Source organism: Diabrotica virgifera, chromosome 2 (assembly GCF_917563875.1).
Source record: "Diabrotica virgifera virgifera chromosome 2, PGI_DIABVI_V3a".
NCBI classification, from domain to species: Eukaryota; Metazoa; Arthropoda; class Insecta; order Coleoptera; family Chrysomelidae; genus Diabrotica; species Diabrotica virgifera.
In genome coordinates, this window is record NC_065444.1 from 167,128,062 (window position 1) to 167,148,743 (window position 20,682).

The 20,682-nt window shown below is 31.8% G+C and overlaps 1 protein-coding gene across 1 annotated transcript in view; it reads left to right on the plus strand.

Moving 5' to 3' along the window:
• LOC114334521 (neuroligin-1-like) overlaps positions 1-20,160 on the plus strand; it is a 125,008-nt gene extending 104,848 nt beyond the window's left edge. The window contains exon 3 of the mRNA XM_028284581.2: positions 19,625-20,160. Coding sequence (XP_028140382.2) covers positions 19,625-20,160 — 536 coding nt within the window. The remainder of the gene's footprint in view (positions 1-19,624) is intronic.
• Positions 20,161-20,682: the final 522 nt, after the last annotated feature.

Genomic DNA, 20,682 nt, shown 5'->3' on the forward strand with positions numbered 1-20,682 from the left:
TTGTTTTATTTTTAGACAAATAGATTTAGACATATTTAGACAAATTTAGAAAAAATACCTACATATTTGAGGTAAAAGTAATGCATATATATGCGCATATTTTGGTAATGTTGTGTTGCATATATTCCGCTCTCTACTTATCACGCACCAAATCTGCTTCTTTTTCTCCGACTACAAGTTAAGGTATGCACACAAGGTCTCTATAGTTTGAAATGATAAGAGGCTACATGACCTTAACAACGTCAACTAATCCAATCTAATCTTTAATATTATTATGTTAGAAACGAAAGAGTTACCTAAAATACTGGATGATTTAACACCGAATGTTAGCGCGCCAAAATAAAGCAGAATCATGCGCATAGAAGAACAAACACGCCAGCAATTGTTGAATTCTTTAAGGATATAAAACAGATAAAATATATCCACAAGAGAAATAAAAGAAAATTTGAGACTAAACGGCTCGTAGAACTAGAAGCGTGAAGAAATCAAAACGAAAGAACGAGACAAGGACTTTATATAGTGATGCGTGCGCTAATTGCCGGAAAAATAACGGAAAAGTTGGAAATAACAATAAAATTAAAAAACTTTGTGAAATAAAAAGAGATGAAACTAGTAGAGGTGGGAAATTATTAGTAGTAATTGCACGAGGGCTCTAAAATTATCGATTTGTTTCCCGAGTGGCACTATGACAGTTTTAATTTCACGACCCGAAGGGAAGTGAAATTATGTCGAAGTGGCACAAGGGCAACAAGTCGATAATAATTTTAGAGATCGAGGGTAATTCGATGAGATTATTTCATGATTAAAACTGTATTTTTAAATAATTTTAACTAATTTTTTATTGATATCTTCACCTGAATATTTGCTAAACGTGTTTCTTTGCGTTCTCTATGATAAGTTATAAAACATTAATTATCATTAATTAATGTCACCGAATGTTAATTTTTGCATAGTGACGAAGGGCATCTGACGTAATACTTGACGACGGGATTTTATCAAGAATTATTACTTTAATTTTTATTTCTGTAACTTTCTTCTATTGGTCTGAATCTCCTATGAATGAAATAATCCATAGAAACCTATTGGCACCGTGCAAGTTCGGCAAAGCGACACCTACTTCTACGCTCTGCAACTTTATTCGCACTTTTAATTATATTGGCCAATTATATTAGTCCTGGGTACTGGATAATTGTCAAGGTCATAGTCCAAAAAAATAATAAGAAAAAAATAAGATTCAGGTTATGTTATTAAAATGTAAACAATTGTATCTAGTAAATAAAATTTTTCTAAGACCGTTTAATAACATGCTCATTATTCGCTATTTTTTCATAGATAATAGCGCCCATTACTGTACCCGTGAGTAATAATTCATTACTCACGGGCTGAAGTTACTCACGGGTCATTACTCACGGGCTGAAGTTAGATTCAAGTGGCGCATGCCACTTTTAATATTAATCGTATATAAACGGCAAATAAAATTACTTAAACTTGTTTATTTAATACAATAATTATTGTAATTTATACCAATAATTAACTTCGAAAAATTTTTAAAGGAATTTTAACTGAAACAATGTCAGTATATTTTGTACGTTTATATCTTGTTTACTAAAAATTTTGACGTTTATCATTTAATTTAGTGACAGTGACATTAGCGGATTTTGTTTATGTTAATTGGAATTTACAACTAATATTTTGTTTGTTTTTCAAGTTATATTGTGTTAAATATGTTATAACATATTATGTATAGTTATATATTATTATATTATATATAGTTAAATGTAAATATACATTGTAACTATATATTATGAAATACGTCCACAGACAACAGCCATTTCCTATTTATTAGATTCACTGACAGTAGTTACAAATTTAAGCTTATAATTTTTCGGAAACGAATAGAACTTATATTGACTATTTCTAGTTGTATTTTTACAATAAATAAGAATTTAGTAATAGTAGGCAACCAATTATTCAGCCACGTCCTAGGGGTAAATAATATTTAGGTATTTCTGTAAATTATTATAATTTAAATCTCGAGTAGTTGATAATATAAAAAAAAGTCGTAGAAAAAGTATAGTATTCTACTCGCATGTAATGGCTATTACTCACTCTGATGAATTACGACACTCGCCTACGGCTCGTGTCGCAAACTTCATCATCGTGAGTAATAGCCATCATTACATGCTCGTTGAATAATATACTATAGTTATTAAAATGCAGTACTGCAAGCAAAATACAATTAATTAAATTGACCTTTATATAATAATTGCATATCACATCAATATTGTGGAGCAACATATAATTTTTCTTCTTCAATGACAGTAGATATGGAATGTACGTCAGTTTGACAATTTCAATTGACAATATGAATTATTTAAGAAAGTTGCAATATTTCTCCGCTATTCGCACACGATCGTTTAACGTATCTCTTTTACACCGCAATCCGTAAAATACTTGCACACTGCGAATATTTACGTTATATTGATAGTTTTTCACCTCTAGACGTATGGGAGTCAAGCTGTCACTGGAAAATTTAACAAAATTCTCCTGTCACATTGACAGTTGTCAAACTCCTCCGATACGTCTAAATACGGGAAGTATCAATTTACTGTTTTATTATTATTGATGATCTCCCACATCTACTAGATTCATTTCTTTTAATTTCACAACGTATTACGTTTCCATCTTTTCCGTTATTTTGTGGGTTATTAGCACACTCATCACTGTATATAAATCAATAGAGCAAAACTGTGGCACCCGGCTTTCAGCTGTTTTTACTGAATGTATAAGGATGCATAGATATAATTGATTTTCCGTTTGTTTTTAATTGCGCGTTAGGAATGTTCATTTTACTTACATAAATGAAATAAGGTAATTAAGCTTTAATTATAGGTTTCAATAAAATACATAATGTCATATAATTTCCTACAAACAAGACGTGTTTATTGTTATTATTATGATCCAACTTTTATAGTTTACAACTGTTGATAAATCTTCTCGTTATTCCCACTCCTTAAAATCTCATTAACTGCGTCATCACAAAAATATAAAGGTTTGTTATGTTATACAGGGTATGTACAAATTTATAATCAGTTTTATATGAAAATCGTAACAAGTTCAACATCCTGTATAAATGAAAATAAGCACAACAGAAATGGTTTATTGGTGCCATTTTTTTTTGTTGATTGTCAAAATTTTTAAAACTGACTAATATTGCTAATTTTCTTTAAACCGAATACAGGGTGAGTCAGAACGCAAGTACATTATTTTCTCAGTAATTTTAAATAGAACACCCTGTATTTTATATTACTATTGAAAAGTACCATTACCGTATTTTAATTTATATATAATATTCCCTATTTCTAAATTTATTAGTTTTTGAGATATTTTCATTTTTCACAGCAAATTATTAATAAGTGTCTAAATTTTTCCAAATTTTGCAATCACTGAGTGGTCGAAAACTGGCAGTTCATCGTGATAAAACTGTTATTGTGTTTAGGGGAGTGCAATTAGAACGAAAATATACATTCTTTCGGAAAAATTCAAACAAGCTTGTATTTTCCTAAAACCTTTTTTGTTAGTTTATATACATGTTAAAGTAAAAAGTTCTACTCGCGGATTTGGCCGCTAATTGTTTATTAATTGTTTAAAGAATAACAATTGTTTTGTATTAATAATTTTAAAAATATCGTTAAATTCATAATTTTACTTTGATCAAATATGTTTCTATTTTGTTTTTGATTATACTAAATTCGAATATGGCATTGTAATTTGAAAATTCTTATACAGAAGCTCTTATACAGTATGTCTGCGTAGCTAGGAAGCACATGGAAAACTTTTTCATTATCAATTTTACAAAAAAAGTTATTCTTCATAAAATGCTCTGGATAGTCAAAAACCTAAAACTCAACCATCAGATGTCAAATTTTATCAACTTTATACGAGTTATGTCAAAAATATGAATTTAGTTAAAGAGTAAAGTACTTCTATATTTCAGAATATCAAAAAATGCTATTATGAAAAGTTGTTTGAAATTAAAAACTATGTTTAAATAATATATAATTACATTATTCTAATCGAAAAATTTTTTTAAATTTTTTCTCAAATTACGGATGCTCATCATCATTTTATTCCAATTATGATAACTATTTTATTATCACTTTAACGAAAGAAAGTTATTCTTTATAAAATGCTCTACCTGGTCTAAAATCTAAGATACAACCATCAGATATTAAACTTTTTTAATTTTATACGAGGTATGTCAAAAATATTTTATTAAGAGTTCAGTGCCTTTATTATTCACAATATTTTAATTAGAAGGATGTAATTGAACACTAAAACAAATTTTTTAATTCCAAACAACTTTTCCTAATAACAATTTTCGATATTGCGAAATTTAACGATACTTAAATTCATATTTTTTGACATACCTCGTATAAAATTCATTAAATTTAATTTTTGATGATTGAAACTTATACTATATACGATGCAGAGTATTTTATAAAGAATAACTTTTTTTCGCAAAACTGATAATAAAAAAGTTATCAATTGGTTCCAAGTTACGCAGGCATACTGTATAAGAGCTAAAAAAATTTTTTTGCGGAACATTTATTATTGTTGAAGTTTATTATTAAATGTATTTTAGGTAAGTTTTACAGAAAAAAGTTTTGATCACTTTATATAAACATTTTTTTAGCTGGTAATTTTCGGTTTTTGTATTGCATTTTTGTTATCTTTCTTAATTTTCTCAAAAAGAAATAGTCTATTTCATTTCTAAAGTAAAATAATTAAACGCATTTTAAAGGTTACGCCCTAAGATTTAAAAAAGCACTTATAAAACTGTAATAGATCTGTTAAAACTTGAGTATTACCGTCTTAAAATGGTGGTAATTCTCTAAATCTACGAAGATTTCAAAAATTACATTTTTAAGACGTCATATCATTTGAATTAAATTTTTGAGATTTTTTTAAATAAAGTACGTCATTTAGTATGATCCTTTAAAGGTAGCTTGTGCAAAATTGTGGGTTTTATAAGAAAAATTGTATTAGTTACACATTTGTAAATCATTTTTAAACAAAATTCATGTAAGGCTCATTTACCGCCCCCACCGTACTTATGCCCATACATTTTATTTCTTTTTATTTTAACTAAAAGATAGCATAATTATTGTTCTTTTAGGTTCAATTTGTAAAATTTCATTTGATCCATTAGTTAAAGTATTACATTAAAATAACTCAACCGTGCACTTCGCCGTACGCTAGTTTACAGTGCGCCAATGTTTGTGGAAAGGGTGACTTTAGCGTTATAAATAAAAAATTATAGAAGATACAGATTTAATTTTAGAAAATTCTTTATATAATGTTTTTTTGTAAAATTTTCTGAATTTCTCAATGGTGAAGTCAATTTTGTTCCAAAATTTATATGTTCGGAGTTATTTAAAAAAACATCAAACTTCGTAGTTCATTTGTTTCATAAAAAATGAAGCACCCACTTCGCGAGTAGAACTTTTTTATATGTTGTTTATTAAACATTTCTTAATGAAATTACAAAAAGTTCTATTTTGTTTGATTTTTCCGAAGTGAAAATCTATATGCACTCCCCTAGTTATTAAATAGTTGAGATGAATTTTACTGTTGATGAATTGGTAAATCTAGCCGGATATTTGGGGAGTGCAATAAAAATGCATTATTATCAGTAAGAATTTATCATGAGCGGTTTCCTGGAAGACGACAACCTACAAAAGCAATTTTTGAAAGATTGAAGGATCGGTTTAATTGCACTGTTTCAGTTAGCGATGAAAAACACGAACGAACAAAAAGTACTGTAACAGAGTAAAAACGAAATAGATATGTTGCTGGCACTTACTAAAGATCCATATATACATATTCAAAATATTTCCAAAGAAAAAGAACAAACTTACTACTCTGTGCAAAAAATTCTTGCAAAAAACAGAATGCACCCATACCGAATTCAAATGCACCAAGAATTAATTCAAGAAGATTTGAAAACAGAACGTTATTTTGTGAATGGGCCTTAAATAAAATCAATCAACAGATAGATTTCTTGGATAATGTACTATTTAAAGATGAAGCTACGTTTCATAAAATCGGTTCAGTCATAGCTTACTTAAAATTTGGAAATATTTAGACACCTAATTAATAATTTGCTCTGAAAAATTAAAATATCTCAAAAACTAATAAATTTAGACATAGGGAATATAATATAAAATATAAAGTACCGTAATGGTACTTTTCAATAGTGATATAAAATACAGGGTGTTCCATTTAAAGTTACTAAGAAAATGATGTACTTGCGTTTTGACTCACTCTGTATTTGATATAACGAAAATTAGCAGCATAAATCATTTTTTAAAATTTTGACAATCAAAAAAAAAATATGGTACCAATAAAACATTTCTGTTGTACTTATTTTTATTTATACAGGATGTTGAACTTGTTACGATTTTCATATAAAATTGGTTATAACTTTGTACATACCCTATATAACATAACAAACCTTTATATTTTTGTGATGGAGCAGTTAAGGAGATTTCAAATATAAAATAAAATACAGGGTGTTCCATTTAAAAAATCATAAATTTGGTCTGCAACTAGGTTATCGAACACCCTGTAACATTTTAACTAATTTTGTAATATGACTCTCAAAGTTGTCTACAATTTTTGTTATTAACTTTTGTTGCTATCTATTACTATAGCGGATCTATTGAGGTTTACCCCACTAATCAATCACCCTGTATATTTGTACAAGACCAAGCCAGATCCTGTAATGCACAGATTAATACATGGTCAGCAACACATAAGCTATGCCTACAGTTTTGACAATAGAAACTAGTCGAGGAGCTGAAAGCAGATATCGTAATGTAAATACCCATTAATGCAACAGAATATGAGATGTAGTTTTGACAATTAATTCCAAATTAATATACCAGGCAGGAAAGACTGTAGGGACATACAAGCAGAAGCTATCTGGTACACTGCTGGCTCAAAAACGTCGAAGGGTGTAGGAACCGGTATAGTAGGGACAAAGCAAGGGATACATTTCCCGGTAAGTCTAGCGAAGGATGCCACAATTTTCCAGGCTGAAATAACGGCAATCCATTACTGCGTGAATGAAACAGAAATATAATATCTTGGCCATCTTATCCTAGAACATTCGCCAAAATTTACAGTACACCTAATGAGCAAAGACAAGAAAACAGTAAAAGCCGCAGTAGGTTTGTTTATAGAGCAATCTAAGCTGAATAGGTGTTTGAAGATGATATGATTGGCAAACGATGATCTATGCAGATTTTGTCAGCTAGAGGAGGAAACAGCGGAGCACATTCTGTGTCAGTGTGAAAGCCTGGCAGATGTGCAGTTCTTATCATTAGGAGAGGAAAAGCCATTGACAGACACCTACATGGAAGGTTCGGCCTCGAAGCTATTAGACCTTTCAAAAAAGGTCAGGCTAGAGAATGTAATCTATGATTAGTGTTCCACAATAGAGTTGAAAAAGTTGCAGCGAAATAGGCCAACCTTATTGAATCTAGATATCTATCTATTAGCACAGAAGAACAAATACACGAGCAAATGTAGAATTTTATGAGGAGATTATAACAGATAAGAAACATGTTCGCAAAAAAAAATAAAAGAAAATTTAAGACTAAATGGCTGAAGAACTGGAAGCGCGAAGAAATCAAAACGAGACAATAAACTTTTATATGTAAATCAATAGTACAAAAAACAAATAATTATAAACAAGGCGAAAACAGCGGGATCTTTGGAGAAAATATTCCCATGCGATTTTTTTGCATAATTACATTCGTAAGACAACCCAGCATTAGTTTCAAGAAGTCGCCCACGCGAAAAGTGGTCCAAATTAAAAAAAAATTAATCAAATTGCAAAAATCAATATCTTCGGCCCGGAAATTGTTTTTTAAGTTTTTTTGACCATTCTGAATAAAAAAAGGTCTCTTATAATTTTTCTCTATAGTTGATCGTTTTCGAGGTAAAAGCATTTTAAAATTGAAAAAACGAAAAATGGCGATTTTAAAGGCTTAATAACTTGATTAAAAGTTATTAATATGAAAGTCAGAAAGTGAGTAGATGAAAGTTTAAAACCCCCCTTCAAGATCCTGAAGAAATTTTTGACATTATTTGATTACTAAGCTGTTATTTTTAAGTAATAATAATGAGCGCCATGCACGTATTAGGCGGCCGTCCATGATGAGTGCGAAAGAGATGCCATTCAGGCAGTCCAATGGCGCATGTCACTCGCACTCACATTTACAGCCGCGTCAATACGATCTTACCGCTCATTATTATTAATTCAAAATAACAGCCTAGTAATAAATTTATGACACAAATTTCTTTAGGATCATGTAGGGTGGCTTTAAATTTGATTTAGTCACTTTCTGACTTTCATAATAATAACTTTTAATCGAGTTATTAAGTTTTAAAAATGACCATTTTCGTGTTTTTCAAATTTTAAATTGCTTATAACTCGAACACGATCATTTTCAGAGAAAAATTATGACAGACCTTTTTGTCCGGAATGGTCCTAAAGATCTAAAACAAAATGCCAGGGCCGAAAATATTGATTTTTCCAATTTGACTAAAACAAGCTGAAAATATGAACATTATCATAACCAAAAATTTGTTTATTTGCGTATTTTAATTCATAATACGAAAAATTGCTATTATGAAAAGTTGTATAGAATTAAAAATTATTTTAATGTGCAATTATATCATTCTAATTTAAATATTGTGAACTATAAAGGTACTCTAATCTTGATAGAAATTCATATTTTTTATATACCTCGTACAAAATTAATAAAATTTGATATAATATGATGATCTTAGAGCATGAAGAGCTTTTTATAAAGAATAACTTTTCTTCGTCAAATTAAAAATAAAAGAGCTATAAATGAAAAGTTGTTGGTATCCATAATTTAAGAAAAATCTTCTAATATTGTTTTCCATTAGAAGGATGTAATTGCATATATCAGACCATAATTTTTTATTCCAAAGAAAGTTTCATATAGGTAGTCGGTTCGCTAAACTCAAACACAACTGGCTAGTGATTATAGTCAGTAAATTTGCCAATTTGTCAAAAAAAATTACTAAATAGTTAATAATTAATAAATAATTAGGAAATTTTGCCAATTTTGGCAAAATTGGCAAAAAACAAAAAAATTACCTACTAAAATTACTAGCCAGTTGTGTCTGAGTTTAGCGAACCGAATATAACAATTTTCATTTCATAACAAATAGAACAGTCCATTTATCATTAGTTACTCCCATTAGAGGGGAGGTCGTATAAACCTTTTTAAAATTGTTAAAATAAATTATTGGTTTTAAAATATACTTAAATTGTATTTTTGAACATCTTATTTATTTTATATAATAATTAAGTTCACTATCAAATTTCATTGATATTTTATTAATACTTAATTTAAAATTTAGTTTGACATTCAAGAAGTGTCAAGCTCAAATATAAATAACCTATGCTTTGCTTAACAAATTCAGATTAAAAATGTAGCCTACTTACTAGCAAAGATTTCAGCTGACGTTTAGTGTGTCGGCAGAAAATAAAAGGATTGTGACGTCACATTTTAGACTTTGAGGTCGATTATCTCGAAGACTGTTAGAGATATCGAAATGCCGTTTTTAGATTTGGATTCAGAGAACAAAACTACATAAGAATCCATCAATAAATCTGCTCTAAGTATTTCAGGAGCGGAAACGCAATAACACACAGACTTTGCGAATTTATAAACGTTTTCGTTGAACATTTTAATCAATTATCAATAATAAATTTTTAATTAATTGTTAAAAAAATTCGGACCACTTTTGGCGTGGGTGACTTTTTGAAGCTTATTCTGGGGTGTCTCACGAATGTGATTATGCAAAAAAATCTCATATGAATATTGTTTCCAACGAACCCGCCGTTTTCGTCTTGTCTATTAGAATTATTATGAAACTCTTAAGAGAGGGATGGAACATTTTATGGATTTGTTAGGCTAAGTGAGAATGAAGTCGATCCACCTACCTATAGGAATCTAGAAACTAAAGGTCAACTTCTTCTTTATGTGTCATCTCCGCGACGAAGGTTGGCAATCATCATTGCTATTCTCTTTTTTGATACTACAGCCCAAAAGAGTTCAGTTGAGCTGCATCCAAATCATTCTCTGAGATTTCTCAGCAAGGACATCTTTCTCCTACCTATGCTGCGCCTTCCTGGAATCTTTCCCTGCATAACTAATTTTAGGATTTCATATCTGTCATCACGTTTTATGACCCAAGTATTGAAGTTTTCTTATTTTGATGGAATCCAGTATCTCCCTGCTGTTCTGTATTCTCCTTAGTACTTTCTCATTGGTTATTCTAAAAGTCAACAAAGGGCCATAAAATGATAAAATATTCGCGGAGTCCCAAATAAGGAACCGAACACTTAACAGAAGTGGGTTTTATTTGGTGAAAATGATAATATCAAAAGTAACTTTAATGTAAACATTTAAAACAACTTTTTCAACATTCTATAAAGTACCTTGTTCGGTCTTTCCCCGACGTTGGCGATCACTGTAATAGCAATACTTGTTTTATTTTATGCCATATAGAAAGGCTGCTGAGCATCTTTTGTATTGAAACAGAACTATTATCAAGAATTGAATGCCAACAGAGGACTGAAACAGGGGTTGAAAGCTATAAGAATTGAAGAACTAGACAGCGGATGTACTCCATTTCATAATTCTACCCAGATAGTGGTCCATGCAAATATCTTAGACCTTGTCGCACTCACAACCCGTAACTCCATTATACATCTATAATATAGATGTATGGGCAATAAAATCCAAACAGAACCTGATAGACTAGCTAAACATATCTTGAATTATTGAAACTAATAGAAGAATTTACATGGTACTTTGGTTGTATCACCGTAATGGGTTCCAGGCCCGAATAAAAATGGAAGATGTTTAGATTACCCTCTAAGTTAAAGTAATAATCAAAATTTTACAAACTTCTAAAAGCCTCATAAAGTTGTTGTAAGTTCTTGAGTTTTTTAAACCTATTAATTAAATCTTCTTCATTAAGTTTGCCGAGAGTACCGAAGTAACTGTCATTTGAGTAGAAAGGACAGTTACGATAAAGCATATCAATAATAGTAGGGGAGGAAAGTATGCTAAATGTGCAGTCACTCGAGCGCTTTGGCGACCTATTGGGTTGTGAAGAGTAGGTCAGAAAACCAAAAAAGTTAAGTAAAGTTTTCCATTTTAGTGGGGACTTTGCATTTTTTAATGAAATTTTCCATTTCCAACAATCTTTTTTTTCGATTATAGCGCCATCTGTCCATAATTTTAAAAATATTGCGAATAAAAGTTACCTATTTTTACGTAAGGAATCCAAATCTGCAATAAAAAATGGGGGACCCCATTTAAGATTTTAAAGTAACTTTGACCCCACCTCCGTGGGGGTCGTGTTTAATGCCATTCGATAAATGTGTCAAAAATATTGAATAAGTGTATTTTTTAGTTTTTCGGGCTGATGTTTATTTCGCGAAATATCGCGGAATTCGTTTTTTAAATTTTCAATTTACCCCCCATTTCTTTCCCTGGAGAATCGCGTTTGGTATCATTCGACAGATTTTTGAAAAATAGTTTTTTAGTTTTTCGATCTGTCGTTTATTTCCCGAAATATTCGCGTTTTTCTTGTGAAACTTTGTGACTCACCCAAAGGTTTACTCAAACTTTTTTTTGTACTTATACCGGGTGGAAAAAAAGAAATGTTTTTCTTATGTTAAGTTTGAGACGCCCTGTAGGGAGGACGAGGTACAAATGGGAGTATATATCGAAATCGTATTGTAGTCTTATGATTTGTGAACATTTGGTTTTTTGAATGTCCCTGATATCTTTGGAAATAAACAAATAGACGGTTTTGTAATTTAACATGTGTTTTAACCGAAACAAAAGTTTGAGACACCTTGTAGGGAGAAAAAGGTACAAAGGTGAGTATCCCTCAATATTTTGTTATAGTCTCATATTTTGTGAATATTTTATTTTATTAATTTCTTTCATATCTTTAATAACAAAGAATATAGACGATATTACTCTTTAATATGTGTTTTAACTGACGACATGCATCACATCACACATGTAAAACATAGAGAAACTTATTAAAGAGTAATACCGTCTAGTTTCTTTGTTATTTAAGATATCAGAGAAATTAAAAAAATAAAATATTCAAAAAATATGAGACTATAACATAATATCGGGGTATACTCACCTTTGTGCCTTTTTCTCCCTACAAGGTGTCTCAAACTTTTGTTTCGGTTAAAACACATGTTAAATTACAAAACCGTATATTTTTTTGTTTCTAAAGATATCAGGGACATTCAAACAACAGCATGTTCACAAAACATAAGACTACAATATTATTCTGATGTATACTCATATTTGCACCTCGTTCTCCCTACGGGGTGTCTCAAACTTAACACAAGAAAAACATATTTTTTTCTTCCACCCGGTATAAATATAAAAAATAAGTTTGAGTAAACCTTTGCACAATTGTGTAAATACTAAAGCAAAGGCTAAATTAAAAAAATAGCGGAATCCGTCTGTTCGCGAAAAAATCAATTATGAAAATCAGCACAATTTTCTATATCCCTAACTTTTGACGAGCAGTTTATACACTCCTTTGCATGTACTTAACTTACCTTATCTTAATCTGACGATCTGGAGTTTTTCTAAGGATAGATTTTTTTTTCGCCCCCCCCCTTAACGAACTCGCCTGCATTAAGGGCCAATATATGGTAGAGGTACACAAGGTTTCTCCCCATATAATAATATGACGCGCTCGAGTAACTGCAAAAATCTCCGCTTGGGCTTCCCTACCATAAGGAACTTACGGCATGTCAGTAAGGGGTATGGTAGAAGAGATGGTGATGGATGAGCAATGGTGAGACAAAATCCACAACTATGTGAGAAAAGTGATGTGGATAAAAGAGAAGGACGAGTGGGAGCTAGATGCAGTTGTAGCAGGGATCGAGGAGACAGAATTCGGAATTGGGCCCGCAGACGTAGGAAGAAATAGAGTTTAATAGCATAGGGGTAAAGGATGTGGTGGTCTGATGAGTGCGAGAAATGTAAGCTGATGTGTGATGGCGAGCGATTGAGGATCGGGCAAAAAAAAACATCGGGAAGAAGTTATGCTCTAACGAACGATTCCACCTCGATGTCCTATTTTAAGAGGGGTGGGGTTTAGCTGGTCTCGGAGTTATAGAGGGTGTACAAGAATTCATCTGTACTCAGTAGATATATCTTAAAAACACCCTGTAATTATATACGATAATTACTTTCAGTTATTTATGTCATCATAACAATATTACAACCTTGACAGTATAAGTGATCTTCCCAATAAGCTGTCAGCTGGTCCTGATGGTGTGCCTAATTATCTTTTGAAAAAGTGTGTCTGTACTCTAGTCATACCTTTGCATTTACTGTTTAACAGGTCTTTAGCGACATCTATGTTTCCGGCTGCTTGGAAGGAGAGCTACGTTATACCTGTATATAAAAATGGGCAAAAGGATAACATTGAAAATTATCGCAGCATATGCATTCAGTCTGCAATACCCAAGCTTTTTGACAGCCTGGTGGCCAAGCACCTTTCTTGGTTGTGTAACGGATTAATTTCCGATTCGCAGCATGGCTTTCGCATAAAAAGGTCTGCTGCGACGAACTTGGTCGAGTATCAGTCTGACTTATTGTGTCAAATGGAGGATCGTAAACAGATAGATGCCATATACACGGATTTTTCGAAAGCGTTTGATCGTGTTGATCACCAAATACTCTTGGAAAAGCTGGTGTCTGTGGGTTTTGATGTTAACTTTGTCGAGTGGATTAAGAACTCCTCATCGGGGCGTACTCAACGAGTGAAGATTGGTAGCTATTTATCTGACATTATTACAGTAAGCTCCGGAGTTGCTCAGGGTGGCCATACTTCTCCGCTTCTATTTATCATCTTTGTTAATGATATAAATAATTGCTTTTTGAATAGTAAATGCTTAATGCTAGCTGATGATCTGAAATTCTGGAGACCAGTGGATGGTTTGTTGGACCAGGCGTTGTTGCAGGAGGATCTTGATAGACTGCAGGAGTGGTGTGTTCGAAACAAACTTTTCTTGAATGCCAGGAAATGCTGTTTTATAAGCTTCTTTCGGAAAGTCAGTAGAATGGAAACAGATTACATCATTAATAATCAGCCACTTGAATATGTATCTTCCGTTAGGGATTTGGGTGTTGTTTTGGATGAGAAGCTTTCTTTTGTGGAGCATATAAATGCTGTATCTGTGAAGGCAGCTAAACTTTTGGGATTTGTTACAAGAAATTGCAAATTCTTCTCTATTGAATCTACTAGGCTTGTTTACTGTAGCTTAGTAAGGTCCCTCTTGGAGTACAGTTCTGTGGTTTGGTCACCCTATTTCCAGACTCATATTGATACTATCGAGAGAATACAACATAGATTCTTGAGATCATGTGCTTACTATACACAAACTATCATTGTCAATCACGATTATTCTTTTCTTGAACAACAGTTGTCCCTACCTCCACTTAAGGTACGCCGTGACATAGCAGGTGCTGTTTTCATTTTTAGGATCATAAATGGACTTATAGATTCTCCCAATCTTTTAAGTCAGATTAATTTTAATGTTCCTTATCAAGCTCTCCGTTACCATAATATGTTTAAAATACCTTTCCATAGAACATTGTATGGCGTTCACAACCCACTTGATAGGTATATGGGATTGTTAAATAATTACGAACTTGATTTATTTAATATAACTCTAAATCAATTAAAAAGATCTCTTGCTCTGTGATGTTATTTTTATACTCTTAAGCGTTATGTTTGTATGTTGTATATTTTTTTGTAGTCAATATTTATGTTATATATTAATTTTTGTGACATATGAAATTTTTCAGTGTTTTTATACTTTTCTAATTCTCTATTTTTTAGATTAATTAAGTCATATTTAACACATTGAATTTATTATTACCTTTTGGAAATGTATTAATATTTAACTGTAATTTTTCTGTTAATGGGGTTATCCCGTATAATAAATAAATAAATAAATAAATAAACCTTCATTCGATTATATAAATATTGTTATCCTAGATCACGATTCACTAATAATTGCAGAGTCAATTATAAACACTTTTCATGGTCGATGCTGAATAGGCATTTCTAAACATATAAACAGCAAAACTATAACAAGGGAATTCTTATTATTATATTAGACATTCGTCATTCTATTTTGGTGATCAGACGTAATATTTCCACATTAAAGATAGTGTCTCTTTCTACACGAGACGTTCTTTGGGTGCGGTGCTACCAGCTTATGCTCATGCGAGTGTAAATAAAACAACTCAACAAGTAAAAGCGTATCAATTATTCCACCCCTCGGATAAGGGATAACCACCCTCACCGGGAGCAGATAGCCTTAATGCCAGGGCTGTCATAAGGGCATGGACGGCCCTCCATGACTTAGGGCCAAACTGGTCGACGTGACTTTGATTAGGTTTTATTTTAGGCCCAGCACTGTTGGAAATGTTTACCTCTGGTGTATGTTTGCAATTTACCCACTTGGTGATGAAAAAAAAAATTAAGAAGAATGCTTAAGCAAGTCATTATTATACTGTATGAATATAAATGTTAAATCAAAATTGATATTTTGAATATAAATGTTATGTAAATCGACATTTTAGATATTACATAGACAGCTTAGACCTGATCCCTGTGGGAGTCCCGGTTTATATGAGAGATCCCAGGATCTCTCAGTTTATTTTCTGTTTTTAGATAAATTTTTCTGTAGGAATTTTTTATACACAAAAAACATCTAATACTAATGGCGGTAAATAATTATTACTTTCCATAATATAGTAATATTGGATATTTGATATTATCTAAACGTAGATTAGACTTAACTATTTTCAATGGAAAATAAGCCACAATTTTACCAAAAAATTATTTATTATCGTTTCGAAGCCCAAATCGGGTTTTGTTGTCAAAATGCAAAATTCTACCAAAATAAACAAAAATTTTGTTGCTAAGTAAAAAAATCCTTCTAATAATTTATTTAATCTGACCCATTTAATAGTGGCAATTCAGACGTATAATATACATTTTAAAGTAGAATACTTTAAAATGATATCGCCAATATTTTTGAGTTGATTATAAAATGTCACAAGGAAATAGCTTCAGAACAACTAGATTAGACTAGTGTTCTATACTAAGTATATGTACCTACTGAGAAATATTTTGATTTTTTGAGATAAATTTCTATTCATAAGTATCACGAGATTTTAAACATATTCAGAAAAAGTACTGCCTACAAATTTATAACAAAATAAAAACTCAATAAGAACTGAATAAAACTAATTTGCTAATATATAGTGAAATGTCAGTAGTGCGTCTAAGGAAAAAGCATTATAAGCATAAAAAGCAAATAGATAAAATTAATTTTTTCTTCAAACGTCAAATAATGATGACATTACTTATCTAACTTGATCCTGTCAAAGTTTGATGTCTCCGCCGGCAGCAGTTTTTTCCCATTTCTTTACGGCGGAGGGAAAAATGTTGTCATGGCAACAATATGAAACATGTCACAAAGCAACAATACAAATGTCATTAACAACAATTAAACATCATTTTTATTTATAGTAATATTAAATGTACAATTAGTTAATGAGGCATTTTCAAAATTGAAACCGTGCAAAAATGTTCCCGACTCTTGATACGCATTGGTAATTTTTGATGATACTGATGGTCGAGCACAACTTTCAGCAATCATTCCCGATGTTGGCGAACCATGAGGGTTTAAAATTTTTTGAGCATTATCGTTATTATTTCTTATTGAATCCTCTATATATCCTTCGGCAACCGTGCTTGATTTCCAGCCCCCATGTCATTTGAGGCATTCTAGATTTCCGCCTCCATCAATTAAAAGTGTTGCTGAAGTTCGTCGTAAAGAGTGACCCGTGTATGCGCTTGCATCGTTTAAATTTAAATAACTAGCTACTATTTGGGCTACTGCACTGATCGAATGTATTCCCATGACGCTTCGGTAACACTTTCCATTTTGGTACTTGATAAAAAATCATATTTCTGTGAAATTTTCAGGCCGCAGTGATGCATACTTATTATCAATTGTACTATTTATGGTTGAAAATTGCTACGTTTGAAGAAAAAATAGTATACTTTATTCGGCAAAGAAGCGACTTTTCTTGACTTGCCCTCTATTACGCGCCTCACTTCGTTCGACGCGTAATATCGGGCGCGTCAAGAAAAGTCATGCTTCTCCGCCTCATAAAGTAATATACTATTTTCTAAGAGCGTGCAAAAATGTCTACTTTCGCGCACGCATTTTAGTTTAGAAAGTTTCACTTTTCCGCACGCGTGTTACTTTTCCGAACGCGTGTTACTTTTCCGCACGCGGTTTTTACTTTTCCGCACGCGTGTTAATTTAGATATGTTAATATGGCCTTAAAGTAATTATAATACATGCAGTAAACTAATATTTAGATATTATTTACTAATTTATTTCAAACATATCTTATTGTGTTCCTGTTTTAATGAAATTAACGCGAAAATTCGATGAAATAAAATTATTTTGACATAATATTCGAAAGTCAAATCGGTAGACAATAACAGTCGTTTTGAATCATCGTCATGGAAACCAAGATCGTCGTCATGCTAACTAATTATATTGAAAGTTTGGTTTTGACAACCTTGTCAAAGAATTAATTTGTGTATGTATTTTCATATTAATTAAATTAATTGATTAAGATTTGGTAATTTTTTAAAGACTCTTAGAAAAAATATTGTTCCTAACTCTTGCAGAAAGTCTCTTTTCCGCACTCGACTGCTTGCCGAACTCCCGCTTCGCGTCGTTCGGCAAACTGCAGTAGCGTGCGGAAAAGAATGACTTTCTGCACTTGTTAGGAAAATAACTATATTGTATATCTCTAGTTTTATTGAAATAATAGAAAAAAATTATGTGATTATAGATAAATAGTAATTAATGATTGTATTTTAGTACATTAGTAAGAGGTCAGATACATTACTAATTCAGACCTAATCTAATTTTGTAACACTAGTATAATTATAATTTGTAGGTATATTATTTGAATGAATATAATATTATGAACTGAAAAATATTCTTTTCTTCTAGAGTCATTACATCTTCTTCTTTACGTGCCATCTCCGCGAGGAAGTTGGCAATCATTATGGCTATTCTGACCTTATATGCTGCCGCTCTGAATAGTTCGGTTGATGTGCATCCGTACCATTCCCTCAAGTTAGGCAACCATGAGATTCTTATCCTTCCTACACTTCTCTTGGCCTGGATTTTCCCCTGTATAATAAATTGAGGTATATTGTATCTCTCATTACGTATAATATGCCCCACGTATTGCTGCTTTCGTATCTTGATGGTTTCTTAGGCAAGGCGCACATCAAAGAAACATGAAACGTAAATTACGTTTCATGGAAATAAACCACTGCTAAACAAATATATATCCGGCCATTTATGAGACTCTCCGAAAATAAAAATGTGTCATGAGCATGAATCACACTCGTTTCATTGGTAGGCGGACTTTGAGATTTGTTTAGCAGTGTTTTCTTTTCATGAAACATGTTTTTCGTTTCATGTTTCATGTTTTTCGTTTTATGTTTCTTTGGTGTGCGGCTTGGCCAATATTTCCAGTCTCTTGTTGACTCTTCTCATGACTTCGTTGTTTATTACATGCTCGGTCCCTGATATCTTCAGGATTCTTCTATACACCCACAGTTCAAATGCTTCCCAATTTTTATTAGTCGACGAGTTAAGTGTCCATGCTTCTATCCCGTAAAGCAGAGTCGAGAAAATTTAACACTTTGCCAGCCTAACTCTCAAGACTAATTTCAGTTCTTTTGCACAAACTTCCTTTCTCATTTTATTGAAGTTTGTTTTTGCTTTCTCTATTTCAACTTTGATTTCTTTGGAGTAATCGTTTGTGTGATTAATTATTGTGCAAAAATAGTTATAATTTTCAACTTGTTCCAAAGGTTTACCTTTAATTGTAGGCTTTCATCATTATTTTGGGTTTTTGATATCATCATAAATTTAGTTTTCTTAATGTTTCTTGATCATCCATATTCTTCTCCATACTCAACTATCTTGTTCATTAGCTTTTGGAGGTCTTGAAGGTTGTCTGCTATTATGATAGTCTCATCCGCACATCCATTGTTATTAATTGGCGTTCCATTTACCTTTATTCCTGCTGTTACTCCCTCAAGAGCTTTTTTTTATAATTTCTTCAGAGTATGCATTGAATAGTAGTTGTGACAATACACACCCCTGTCGCACTCCTCTTTTAATTTCGAACTCTTCCGATGTGTGTTCGTTAATGAGTGTGTGTGCTTGCTGTTTATAATATAGATTTGTTATAATTCAAAGGTCATTAAATTAAATTAAGTTACATTAAATTTATAACATTATTTAAATCCATAAATAACTGTACAAACTATAATTAAATTAGAGTACACAAGTCATGAAGTCAAGTAAACTAAAGTGTTTTGTTTTGCTTTCCAGGTGGGGACAATTTACATTATAACGAATTCGACAGCAACAGCAATATCAAACCATCTAATCCAGAGCCCCAGAACGCAATCACCATTCTAAATAACGTCCTGCTGCGAAAATCAGTCATTTCGAAGCTCTCCAGATACGATTTACTTTTAGGGGTGGCAAAGGCCGAGGCTTATTTCGCATTCAACGGAGAAGACGTTCAATACGGCATCGAAGCAGACCGTCGATCGAAAATACTGAGGACGTTCGTTCGAAATACTTACAGTTATCACTTGTCGGAAATACTAGCGACGATAGTGAACGAATATACGGACTGGGAAAGGCCGGTTCAACATCCGATTAACATTAGGGACGAAACCCTTGAGGCTTTGTCAGATGCACAATACGTAGCTCCCGTTGTACACACGGCAGATTTGCACTCTGCCGAACACAGGAACTCCTATTTGTATGTGTTTGATTATCAGACTAAGTTTGGCGACTATCCACAGGTGAGTAATTCTCAATGTTTATGTTTGAGGAAAGCTGAGGTAGCTGCTTAAAGTTTACTTAACTTCCGTTCAGGTGCACTCTATGTGCTGTTTGGACTCTATTATGTAATAGACGATTAGGAGTTAACTGTTTGGCGCCAATATTGATTCCTAATTGAAAATTTAAACAAATGTATACAGTAACCTGATCTCATTTCCGTGAAAACTGGAACATAATAATAGTATACTATTTCTATTTCATAAATATATATTTCTACATATTTATTTGTCACTTACTTTTAATGGAAAATAAGCCACAATTTTACCAAAAAAAATGATTTTATTAACGTTTCGAAGCCGAAATCGGGTTTCGTTGTCAAAATACAAAATACTACTAAAATAAACAAAAATTTTGCTAAGTCAAAAAAATTCTTCTAATAATTTATTATATTTATATTTATTTGTATTTATTTATTTAGCGTATAGCTACATGACAATTTTTGTACATAACTAAAAAGGACAATACATAGTAAATAATAAGTAATTTTTACATACAAAAATTTAGTTGACATATTCAATAGACTGCCATTGTAG